This window comes from Cladophialophora carrionii (genome assembly GCF_000365165.1).
Source record: "Cladophialophora carrionii CBS 160.54 unplaced genomic scaffold supercont1.6, whole genome shotgun sequence".
Lineage (NCBI taxonomy): Eukaryota > Fungi > Ascomycota > Eurotiomycetes > Chaetothyriales > Herpotrichiellaceae > Cladophialophora > Cladophialophora carrionii.
Window position 1 is genome coordinate 1797122 of NW_008481831.1, and position 11400 is coordinate 1808521.

The 11400-nt window shown below is 56.2% G+C and overlaps 4 protein-coding genes across 4 annotated transcripts; 2 read left to right on the top strand and 2 right to left on the bottom strand.

Moving 5' to 3' along the window:
• Positions 1–12: 12 nt before the first annotated feature.
• Positions 13–1128, top strand: G647_07615 (uncharacterized protein; the record flags this gene model as incomplete). Its single annotated transcript, XM_008731929.1, has 1 exon — positions 13–1128. The coding sequence occupies one exon, from the start codon at positions 13–15 to the stop codon at positions 1126–1128; it is 1116 nt and encodes a 371-aa protein (XP_008730151.1).
• Positions 1129–2267: 1139 nt separating this feature from the next.
• G647_07616 (uncharacterized protein) lies at positions 2268–3129 on the top strand (the record flags this gene model as incomplete). Its single annotated transcript, XM_008731930.1, has 2 exons — positions 2268–2724; positions 2873–3129. The coding sequence occupies 2 exons, from the start codon at positions 2268–2270 to the stop codon at positions 3127–3129; spliced, it is 714 nt and encodes a 237-aa protein (XP_008730152.1).
• Positions 3130–6980: 3851 nt separating this feature from the next.
• G647_07617 (pre-mRNA-splicing factor prp46) lies at positions 6981–8297 on the bottom strand (the record flags this gene model as incomplete). The annotated part of the gene is made up of 1 exon (XM_008731931.1): positions 6981–8297. The coding sequence occupies one exon, from the start codon at positions 8295–8297 to the stop codon at positions 6981–6983; it is 1317 nt and encodes a 438-aa protein (XP_008730153.1).
• Positions 8298–9079: 782 nt separating this feature from the next.
• G647_07618 (uncharacterized protein) lies at positions 9080–10687 on the bottom strand (the record flags this gene model as incomplete). Its single annotated transcript, XM_008731932.1, has 2 exons — positions 9080–10196; positions 10257–10687. 2 exons carry the CDS (start codon positions 10685–10687, stop codon positions 9080–9082), a joined length of 1548 nt encoding a protein of 515 aa, XP_008730154.1.
• Between the last annotated feature and the right edge of the window lie 713 nt (positions 10688–11400).

Genomic DNA, 11400 nt, shown 5'->3' on the forward strand with positions numbered 1-11400 from the left:
AAGCTTCGCATCATGGGCTTGAAACTGTTTATCAAAACCACGCACTCTTCCGCCCAAGCCATGGTCGTCGAACTATCCACCCTTCACCAATCAAATGGCAAGGACGAGGTAGTGAACATCTGCCTGCAAGAAGCTTCGGAGTTCCAGAGCCAAGTTGTGATCCCTGGTCGCGAGCACACAGATCAAACCGTGCACGTGCTGACGGAGCAACATGTTGATATTGGGGGTGAAGCACAGAATTCCAGAAAGATCACGGGTCAAACCAGCACGTATGTAGAGCCGTTGGACCTCCAGCGGCGTGAAAGGGGTTCTCGGCAGCCGCAAGGCTGTGGCTCCAACTGTGGCCATGGCGGCAACGTAGGGGTACGGCCAAACACGGAACCATTGCTCCTCCGAGTGTATCTGGCGGGCTGTAGCACTGATGACGCTGCCGACAAGGGTGTTGCGGCTGGGCAGCCAGTAGCAGTCACCCCTGCTCCACATCTGAATGGGATGGTGTCCGGGTTCCAGGCGACACCAGTAAATCCATGTTCACCACACCCTGTTGCTGCACGCTGCGAACCTCTGTCTTGTGCCGCCGCACACCCCTGTCCCCCTCCCTGTCTGTCTGCCGGCCCCGGTCATGGTGCCCAACCCCAAGCCGCCAGCCATCCTGGGGGTGGCAGAGCCTGTGAGTCCTCCTCGTTCATCGGCGTAGTGGGGACTTCGATCGCGCCGCAGGCGAGCGAAGCGGATCAGCAGGCCACGCTCAAGCAGAGAGTCAAGAAGTTCCGAGGGATCCCGTTACTTCTGCGCAAGCTGGACGGCGACACCATCAAACCCACAGCGACAACGGACACAGGTTCCGACAGCAACGTGATAAGCAAGGCCCTGGTCGACCTGCTCGGAATCCATCTCAACAAGAACGGTGGCGCCACCACCACTACTCAGTTGTCCGTTCTTAACGACATGAAAGCGGACACTCTGGGCACGGTGGATCTAGAGTTCTCGGTGTTCTGCAACGGGACCCAGATGCGCAGGCTCTTCCATGTGGTCCAAAAAATCGGGGCCCATCAGATGCTTCTCAGCGCCGAATTGACCATGGAGCTTGGCCATTTCTACCGCCTGCCGTGCAAATGCCACGCGTAATGGTCGGATAACACAGCAGTGCCCCTCTCGAGAGCGTGAGAAGCCGGCCGAGCCTCTTTGGCAATCTGACCGGTGAAGGGATGAAGCGCGATAGCCTCTCTCACAGGGGTGTCATGACCCTGCCCATATTACCCCTTGTTGGACAATACGTATATGCGAGTTCGATCGGTCATGACACCCTGTGACGTGGCAATGCTGGATCATGGATAGGATGCTCGCAGGATTCGCTCCTACGGGTCAAAGTCGCCTTTTTTTTTTTGGTTGTCTTTGTCTTGTTTTGTCGTACACACCAGTGCCATGGTGAGGGAAAAAAAGAAAAGTCAGATACATCTGCATGTTAAGGGACGGGTTTGCTGGCTGGCTTGCTGGCTCGCCCACACACTCATTCACTCACTCACTCACTCACCGACTTCTGCTCCTCCTCCTGCTCCTGCTACTGATGAATGCTCTTTCGTGGCCTCGAGGTGGTCGTCGTCCGGGCCATCGGCTCGTAGGCTCTCTCGACTGGAACCAGAGTGGCACACCTGATACCCAGGCCCTGCAACGACTGGACCTGTCTGCGCCCTGCGGCCTGGCCTCTGCCCTTTTACCCTTTGCCCTCTGGCATCATGAAGCGACAGTGGGTTTAGGATCCCTCGCGCATCGTCGGGCACGTGCGACCGCGGCCAATTGGCGTATCCTAGCTCTCGTGCCTTAGACTTAATCCCGTGTCACCCGGGTCGTTGTGACGCGCCATTGTGAACGTGATAGGGCCCTTAGCAGACACCCCAGTCAACAGCCGCCCCTTGTTCCAGTTCGACTGCCCAAGTGCCTCTGAGAAAAGGCAGGCTGAGGGCGCAGGACAACACCCGTTGATCGGCAGCCAGAAAGCCAGCCAGCCAGCCAGCCGTGTCGTGGGAAGATGCCGTTGCCTTACCACTTTACGAAAGCCGCCTACCTACCTGGGTCGGTCGGTGAATCGGTCAGTCAATCAGCAAGCTGGCCGCTCTGCTATATTGATGATGCCCTTCCCACCCACCCCCCCCTCCCCCTTTTCTGATCTTTTCAGCCTCGTTGTGGTCGACGGAACTTAGCTAGAAGACCAGTAACCCCAAAGCCAGGCGGACAATTACTTCCAGTACATAGTTAGCAGGAACCCCATGGCCGAGTCACCCCGGCAGGCAACGGCAGAGGCAGAGGCAGAAGCAGAGGCAGTGGTAGAGGCACAGACAGAGCCGTCACTGCTACCGCAGGAGCTGGTCCAGCTCTGGTGCTCCGACACGCACGTCCCGGACCCGGTGCCTGCTCCCGCGGCCATAGACCCCCGATCGCCATGCAACACCATCACGCTGCAGGAGATGACCCGACTCCTGGGCCCGGTGCACTACGTGCGCGCCGACGACAACAACAACAACAACAACCCGCATCGGCACCGCGGGCTCGTCGGCACGAAACTCCTCCAAATCGAACACGCCGAGGTGAGCGTACTGAGGCAGGAGGTCTTCTGCGTCGTGGCCGACGCGGCATGGCCGATCGTGCTGAACAGGTCGATGAATGTCGTCAACGCGGGGCCTGAGATCCATGTTTTGGGCGGCGGGGCCGTCGTCTCCAAGGAAGGTACGTATGTACGAGTCCGGAGTCCGGAGTACAGACAAACGTTGGGGGTTTCCCCTTCGTCCTGTTAGACCTCCTACCCACCTTCACCTACCTCGCTCCGTACCCTTCTCCCCGGCAAGGCTGACCCGTTCAACTAACTTGGCCGAAGAACAACGACGGAAGGAAGAAGCCCGCGCCCGGGCCAAGAAGAGAGAAGAACAACGAATCAAGGAAAGAGAAGGAAAAGGCGGGGAAGATTACATAAACGACGAGAAGGACAGGAAGTTGCTCAAGCAGGGATCACAGGGGGAGGGATCACAGGGCCAGGGACAGGGACAGGGACAGACGCAGACGCAGACGTGCACGCAGACACCGAATCAAACCCAAACTCAAACGCCGACTCAAACGCAGACGCCGTCCACATGAGCATGAAATCTTACTGCCTTCTCATGCTGAGCTCACAATTTCTGGTCCCTTGGCTTAATACCCGGCGTGGGTCGGACGGGTGGATATGTAGGGAGGGTAAAGGAGGGTAGGATAGGTAGGGGGGCCCTTTTTCAAAGCGTGGTCATCTAATTACTTACCGTAGCTCGGTAGAAACGCACCAGATAGTTGATGAACCGGTTAGATGAATAGGTAAAAGTATCCCGTACTCGGTCATTGTTCTTCTGTCATGTCGAACTTGTGTATATAAAAGTAGGGGGAGAGCCGGGATTTTGTCCTCCCGCCCCATCCACACGCACACGCGTCATGATAAGTACGGGAAGGTTTTGGACCATGAGAGTCGAGCTCCACGACAGAGACCGTGGCTGAGACCAACAACCAGAGGACGCGGTCAGGATAAGCAAGACGTTCGTTCTGTGCCTCGTCCTAAGCGGCAGGTTAGTCGAGCACGTGCGTCGTACAGTACCGTACCGTAGATGGCACGGTCGACGGTGCAGGATCTCGTCTTCCGTACTCCGTACTATGCGCGACTCGTGCGAAAAAAATTCAACTCCCGTACGGGTTACAATACGATGGCATTAGGAAAGCGTGAGCAAGGAGCAACGTCGTTCCCGTTCTGATTACGTTTGACGGGCCCAGTACTCCGTACGGTATCAGCATTTTGCCCCAGCCGGCTTACAGTTATTCCAGGGGCCGCAGCCTTGTGAGCTTTTGTCTGACTTCAGCCTTCCGGCAGTCCAGGCTGGCCTGGCCGTTCATGACAATATCCGAGTATGTGGTACATACTCGGTGCTGTGGCATCTCCTGGTCGATCGTCAGAAGATCGTGGTGCACCGTGGGGGCGCTAGAGCTCGTGTAGACATACGGTGTACGTTGGGATGTTACACGAGTGCTACTCGCTACATACCCAGGGACCTAGCTAGTCAGTCAGTACTGTACTACGTACTACGTGCTCCGTACATTCGGGTTTCACTTATTTACCTGGTAGGCCTGAACTCGACGTGCCAGGAGGAGTCGCCTCGGTGGGGCGGGACGGGGACGGAAATCGAACACATGTAGCTCCCCTCTTCGACTTGCAGCCTCAACGAAAACCCACGTAGTTAATTTACTTACTGATTTTTTAACTCTTCAAAGATTCCGCCTCCAAGTACTACGGTCTTACCCCGTAATGGCCTCTCGAAACACACCCTGGATCTAATGCAAGTCCAAAAACGGCAGCACTCCCTTCTACATACAGCACTGAACTTACTAACCCGTTAAAAATGCATCCACATAATGAATAACAGTAGCTCGTGGTATGACTATATTGGCCGAGTGGAGCGGCGAGGGACCACATAGCGTGTTTCAATAGACGATTTCAAGGGTAGACCGTAGTACTCTACACGAGGATATGCAAAGAACGAAATACTCATACCTCTAAGGCACAGACAAGAAAATCGCCGGAGAACAAAAATAAAAGGACTTCCACGCAACACACGCCCTACCGCACCAGGTTCCGCGGGCGGTAAGTCTCTAATCACATAACCAGCACGCCGTTTGTTGCGGACTTATCGGCGAGAGGGTGCCATGAGTACTTGAGCATACAGCTAAGCAAGAATGCAAACAAGCAAATTAGTACACAATGTCAGTACGTAAGTATCAGTGGTGTCAGTGTCCAGCCCGGGCGGGTTCTGCTGCGGAGAGTAGGTAGGTACAGGTACCTAAGTAGAATGTGATACAGTACGGAGTACAGAACAGGACAACGCAGCGCACGCGCCGGCGTCGGCGACGATTACTCACGCACAAGGGAGACCATGGATCAAACCAGCTTTTGTACTGTGATGTGATTGATCGAAGTGCATCTACTGCTCGTGATCTGACGGATCATCCATTTGACTTGCCCGACCTGCGCGTGTAGTCATTCCTGCGAGCGAAATTAAACAATCCATCCAGCATCACAGTATCATGGTGCATCAGATGCGCAACAGAGCGCGTTTTCACTTTTGCCTTCGCTTTCGTTGTGGGGTGGAGCGCGCTATACAGGAGGACAGACGCCAATCGCCACGCCTACCGCCCGCAGTAGCGATACGGACTTTTCGTGGAACCTGAGCTGTCTTGCATCATCACGGACACATGCACCGACTTGAGGACCCTGCATGATCGAAAGCACATCCATGGGCGATGGCGAAGCCGAGACAGACTCGAATTAATCGGTCTGGGTGAAGAAGACGGCAACGAGCCCTTCGCCCCTATTAGCATCGGAGCCAAAACTATTGCAGAACCTGACCAAAAGCGTGGCATCTGCTATGAAAGAATTCTCGCTCACGGAGCCGAACACCTGTGATTCCGAGGAAGGAGCTGACAAAGGAAGGAAAGGCCAGCCAGCCGGGCGAGAAATACTCGGTGGAGCAAGCATTTTTACCTCCGGCAGTAACCTCCACCACAACCATCCGGCGATCCAAGAACAAGGTGCCGGGCCAAGTCGGTGGTCGAACGTGGTCACGAGGTTGCCAGCGTCATTCCTCGGTTGCGATAAAGATGACTATATCAATCGAGGATGAAAAGCCGGAACAGAACGTGCCCAGAAGTCTCAACAGGGAGGATCAGCCCGCAATCACAGTGTGAGAGTGAGATTGTCGCAGCGACCAGAACGAGTGGTATTCCCAACAACGCCACCGTTCCCGGCATCCGGTGAAGATTCCAAAGCTGCGATATCGTTGTCTCACAAGCTACCGCAAACATACTGGCCGACACTGGTGGACAAACTCGTCAAATACGCGCTCGCTCGGGGGGGAGTCGATATAGCTCTGCAGGGATCCATCACGGCGCTGATTTCACGCACACCGATCGCCTTCACAGGCAAACGGGTGATAGCCTTGACAGGCAAACGGGTGATAGCCGAGACGGCTTCTGTGGCAAGACTGCACTGCACCTCACCACCAGAGGCAGCTCCCACTGATCTCAGCTTAATCATCTTTGACATCAATCTGTGCGACGTCAAGTCGATGGCAGAGGCGTAGAATTCCGCCTCTGGGAGTCTTCGGGCATTTTAGGCTTTTGAGGTTCCGAGACACAAAGCTATTCGGACTCGCATCGTCGCGCTCACGTGTTTCTCATTGGTGAGCCGCTCGTCGTTCGACAATATCGACGGCAAGGTAGGTATATTCGGATTCTGTAACGATGCTCGTCGAAAGCTAATCTGGAAGCATCGCAGTGGATTCCAGAAGTATTGTGCTTCCGTCAAGACATACCCGTCGTTCCGGTCGGGACGATGAGAGAGTGCAGGGACAATGGCCATCGGAGTGCATACGGCCAGACTATTGGGGATCCTGAAAGCCCAGTATCTCGAAAAGAAGGGGATATTTGCTCAAGAAGACCACGGCGTATGACACGTGGAGTGCTCCGCGAAGGCTGACGAAGGGCCTCGCCTGGTCTCCAAACACGCTGCCCAGGCGGCGCCGCTCTGCTCGACAAACCAAAAGGGTGCGACGATCTTGATGATGCTGGCGAGCTCTTGGGGAGATCAAAAATGCCACAGCCACTCGTCCGCATGGAGTATGCTAGACCACATACGCAGAAACCGAAAATCCCCCTTCAAGCCATGATGTGCTCCGTCTAGACCACGGGAGAGGTTGGCAGAGTCGATTTTGTTGTACATAATGACTGTCCGATTTGTTGATTCCTTATCGAGCTCTGAAGCGTGCAGCTGTCCAATACTTGGGGTATCATATCCTGTCGTGTGGGTTTTGCCGGAGCACTCGTCACGCGGCCACTTGATGGCGCCTCTAACGCCGGCGCTGAATTAAAGAGCCATACCGCCGTTTAAATAGTGCTCGCGTGCTATACATTGTTTTTCAATATTTGACCCTTCCCAGTGTCGGTTTCCAGTCCAACGGATGCGTCTCCGGCGTGGCCTTCGGATCCGGACCCCAGATTTTGATCGTCTTGTCCGCTTCACCCATGATCAACCTCAGGCCTGTCTGATCAAACGTGCTGCTCATAATGCCGGCCTCTGCATCCAAAGAACCCGGCTGGGCGAGCGACTCGGTGCTCTGGAACCGATGCCCTGTCTTCCAGTCCCAGAAACAGATACTGCCGTTATCGCCGCCGCTGAAGAGCACGTTCTCTTCATTCACGGCGAGTGTGTTGATGATGGCGTTGTGGCCGTCGAAATTCTGCATGAATGCCCCCTCGGGACATTTCCACTGCTTGATCGACCCGGCCGACCCAGACGCGAACGTGAATTCCTTAGGGTGGATGGCTAGTGCGCGCACGCCCTTTTTGTGATGGGTCAGGACGCCCATCGTCTTGCCGGCGGCAAGATCCCAGAGGCGCACGGTAGAATCGAGGCTCGACGAGATGACCTGGGGGTCTGCTTCCTGGCATTTGACGTCGCTGACGGTGCCCTTGTGACCGGAGAGGACGTGGATGTTGGAGCGCGTGCGCATGTCCCAGACGCGAGCGACGCCGTCTCGACCGCCCGTCACGAGGACATCGAGCGTCGGATGCAGAGACAGAGTGTACACGCCGGACAAGTGGCCGTGGTAGTGGCGAATGACCTTGTTGGTCTCCAGATCCCAGCATTTGACCATCTTGTCCTCGCCGCACGAGAAGAGGTACGGATGCCGCGGCGAGACGGCAAGGCCCCGAACCGTCGAGATGTGTCCCGTCAAGGTCAGGCGCAGTTGTCCCGAGGCCAGATCCCAGATCTTGATGGTCCTGTCTCCTGCGCCGGACGCGAACCATTGGTTCCCCGGTTCGACTGCCAGTGCGCGCACCCAGCCCAAGTGTCCTGAGATGACTCTCATCAGTTTCCACGGCGCGTGCCACTCCGGACGAGGTTGCTGCATGTTCGGTCGGCGGATCAGACTGTTGCCTGTGCCGGGCGTCTGCCGCGTCGGGTCTTGTGTATCTGGACTCGCCTCGCTCTTGACCAGTGCCATTTGGTTGTTTGCAGCCGCCGCCATCTTCGGTCTCTTGGGTCCTCGTGCGGCGGCGGCTTTTGCCTGTTTCTCGGCGAGCGCCTTGGGTAGTTCGCGGACAGATTCATATTCGACTTTGCGCTTGAACGAGGTGGAGATGGCGAGAGCGCTCGGCTCGGTGGCTTCGCCAAAGCTGTTCCCGAAGAGGGCTCGCGTGCGCTCCGTCAGAGCTTGCGCCGTCGCCGCCATATCTGCCGTAGTGGAAACAGGAAGTTCTATGAAGACAACTGAACATTTCTTAAGCGACTGGCGGAAAATGTCCCAAACCTGCCAAGACAGAAATGACCCTTTTGGGACAAGTGTGACGCCGCCTTGTCCGTGCATGCAGCCTCATGGCGCGGCGAGCCCGGGCAGCAGCCTTGCTGTCGAGGAGACTCCGGTTACACAGTAGATACGGAAAGTCACGTCGGAGGCAGTCGAACTCGGCCGATATGGGAACAGACGAGGGATGTATGTTAGTATGTTACGGGGTGCAGTCATTCCTCAACGGTACCTCACGGGTCATGGATGATAGATGTTTTTGTCGCAGTAGGGAAGAAGTTCAATCGACGTAAAAGTTACGTGCATTGACCTGTCTGGGCATCCCTCTTCCCTTTCCTTATCCCATTTGCATTCTCAGCTGGGGTATCATGGCGGTAGTGGTACTGGTCAAAAGTCACGAGAAATGAAACCCTCCATTCTGGCCCATTCAACGCCTCGCTGTGCCCGTGCCTGTGCCTGTGCCTGTGCGATGTCTGGCATGCTCAATCCCTCCGGTGATGCCAAACCAATATAGACTGTCTTCGGGATTTCTATTCTTGCTAGGGATCAACCTCGAAGAAGACCCCTCACTGCCGTGAAACTGGGGCTGTCATCCAAAGGCAGGGCTTTGTGCCCTCATCTCTAGTGATTCCTCATCTCTAGTGTTTCGTGTCGTCGCATTCAAATCTTCCAGTCATACTCCTCGTAGTCGTTAATCATGGTGAATGTATTCAGGACGTGACCTTGGAGGACCTGAATTTCCAGGGTCCAGTGAACCAAGAGCCCTTCTTGTCCCAGTTCCAGTCGCCTTTCGTTGCGGACTTCAGGTCGTCCACGTTCAAATAGTCGACGCCTTCCTTGACGAGTGTGCGCCAGAGGTAATTCCGCATACCTCGTGGCCAGCTGGGAACGCTCCAATATCGGACCTTCAGCCCGCGGGCATGGGCGCCGGCAATCTGTCTGCGCAGCGTCTCGACTTGCTTGCGGGAGAGGGAGCCGCGCCACGGCCAGCCGACGGCACTCCCGAAAGCCACAGACGCGTAGTACGAGTTGGCCTGAGAGTACAATGCGGGATTAGAGGGCGCCGCACCGGAGCGACCTTGGCCTTGATTAGAGCCACGCTCGGTCAACACGCCATCTTGGCTGTCGAAGGGCGCAGTGCCGCTGCTGCCGGGGTCTGCCACTTCGGCCATCAAGTCCAGGGGTGCGTCAAAAAACATATCCCGATACGTGGGGTTTGCGACGACTTCTTCCCAGGGGGCGTTTCCCGTGACAACCACCGTGACAGGTGCTTCGATGAAATTGGTCCCATTGAAGTAGCTGAGCATCTTCCTCTCGCGGAGTGGCTCCAGCTGTTCCGAGACGTATGGCCAGAGACGGTGGCCCTCGGTTTTGAAATCAATCAGCAACACCAACGTCTGGGACGGGTCCGTGTCGAAGACTCCATTCCGAGGTGTATCCAGCGTCGGGTGGAAGGAGGTGTGGGGGTTCTGAGAGTCGAGGATCTTCACCAACGGGTTGACGTAGAGGTTGCGCAGTGTCCTCTCGGGAGTCAGGGACGCGGTCGAATGTCCAACGTACAGCTCTTCATCGTATAGCCACACATCCGCCTCGACTCCCGTGCAGCCAGCGTCCAGTGCAGAGAACAGAGGCTCTTTCCGCCAGTAGTCGTTGTGAGAGTGGCAGGCCACAGGGTGGACGTCGGCCGAGAAATCGGTGGGCCAGTGTCCCAGCTCTTGAGAGAAGGCGCGGCCGGCGCCATTCCAGCCGTCCAAGCCGTCGTCCCCGTCGTCCGGGAAGAACGAGAGGAAGAGCCCGCACGTCAATGCGATGACTTCTAGAATACCCCTACATGACGCATCAGAATCAGCACAGTCAGCTGCGAGTTGTTGGGGGCAAATTTCTCACAATATCATCAGGGCAAAAGCCAACAGGCGCAGGATTCTCTTCAGCGGGGTGGTAGGAAGCGATTTGTACAACGGGCTCCGGTCAGCAGTGTGCTCCTTGTGCGCCGCCGCCGGGTGTCTCCCTCGGAGCAATTCTCTCAACGATGGTATGGCCGCTGTCCAGCGCCATTTGGGGGGAAAATTCGACGCAGTCAGATCGTCAAAGGACGGTGAGGTTTCGAGACGGGTGCAGGTGACTGTGGGCCCCTTGAACGCATCGGGTCGGTCGGCAGCAGCGTCGGTGAAGGATCCATCTTCGAGTGTCGGACACTTGAGGAACGTCTGTTCCTGCCTCAAGAAAGGCACGCGCTCGGGTTGGACTGAGGGTTCTTTATGGGCCGCCGCATTCGTGCCATTGCTGCGGAATGGCCGGAAGGGCGGGGATGGAGGCATGCTGCCTGCCTAGGTAAGCCTGGGGCGCAGGTGCGACGACGCCTGAGGCCCCTGGAACGCCCGAAAGGTGGCTAGCGCAGGCACACCACAGGCGTGCCTGGGAGATGCTCGCTTTCGATTGAGGCCCCGCAATTCGTGGGTAGCCGAAAAAAGCTTCACCGCCAACTGGCTGTCATTGCATGGTCGCAGTGTTCTTGGAGACTGGCTGAGCTCAGCAGGCGATGCGCAATATGTCGTCGTTGGGAGGAGATAGGTAATGACTGGGGCCTCGAGCAGGGAGTTTCTTCGTGTAAGACAAGTGGCCTAAATAAAATACTGGTGTAAGGTGAATGGCCGTGAAAAGAGCCGTCGCTCACTCACTCACTCACGCACCGAACAGAAGAGACGCAGACCGAGGTGGTGGGGATGCTCGACGGATATAACGAGCGGCGCCACAGGTTTGCTTCGCAGTTCCGAGATGGACGGTATCTTTGGCAGAGGGACCAAGAGATCCGAGTGAGTAATAGGCTCAACGACCAGAAAGGGCAATTACTGTGTACTGTACAGTAGGTAGTGAGCCGTGGACGAGGGGATTGTGACGGTCGCAGCTTTTAGTTTATCCTCTGCGCTGCCGTGTGCCGGCAGGATTTGTATTCAGCAATGAAATCCTTGAGCTCTCTTCAGTTGCTCGTGCTCGTCCTGTACACAATTAATCTGGTCGATCACGCTCTTCA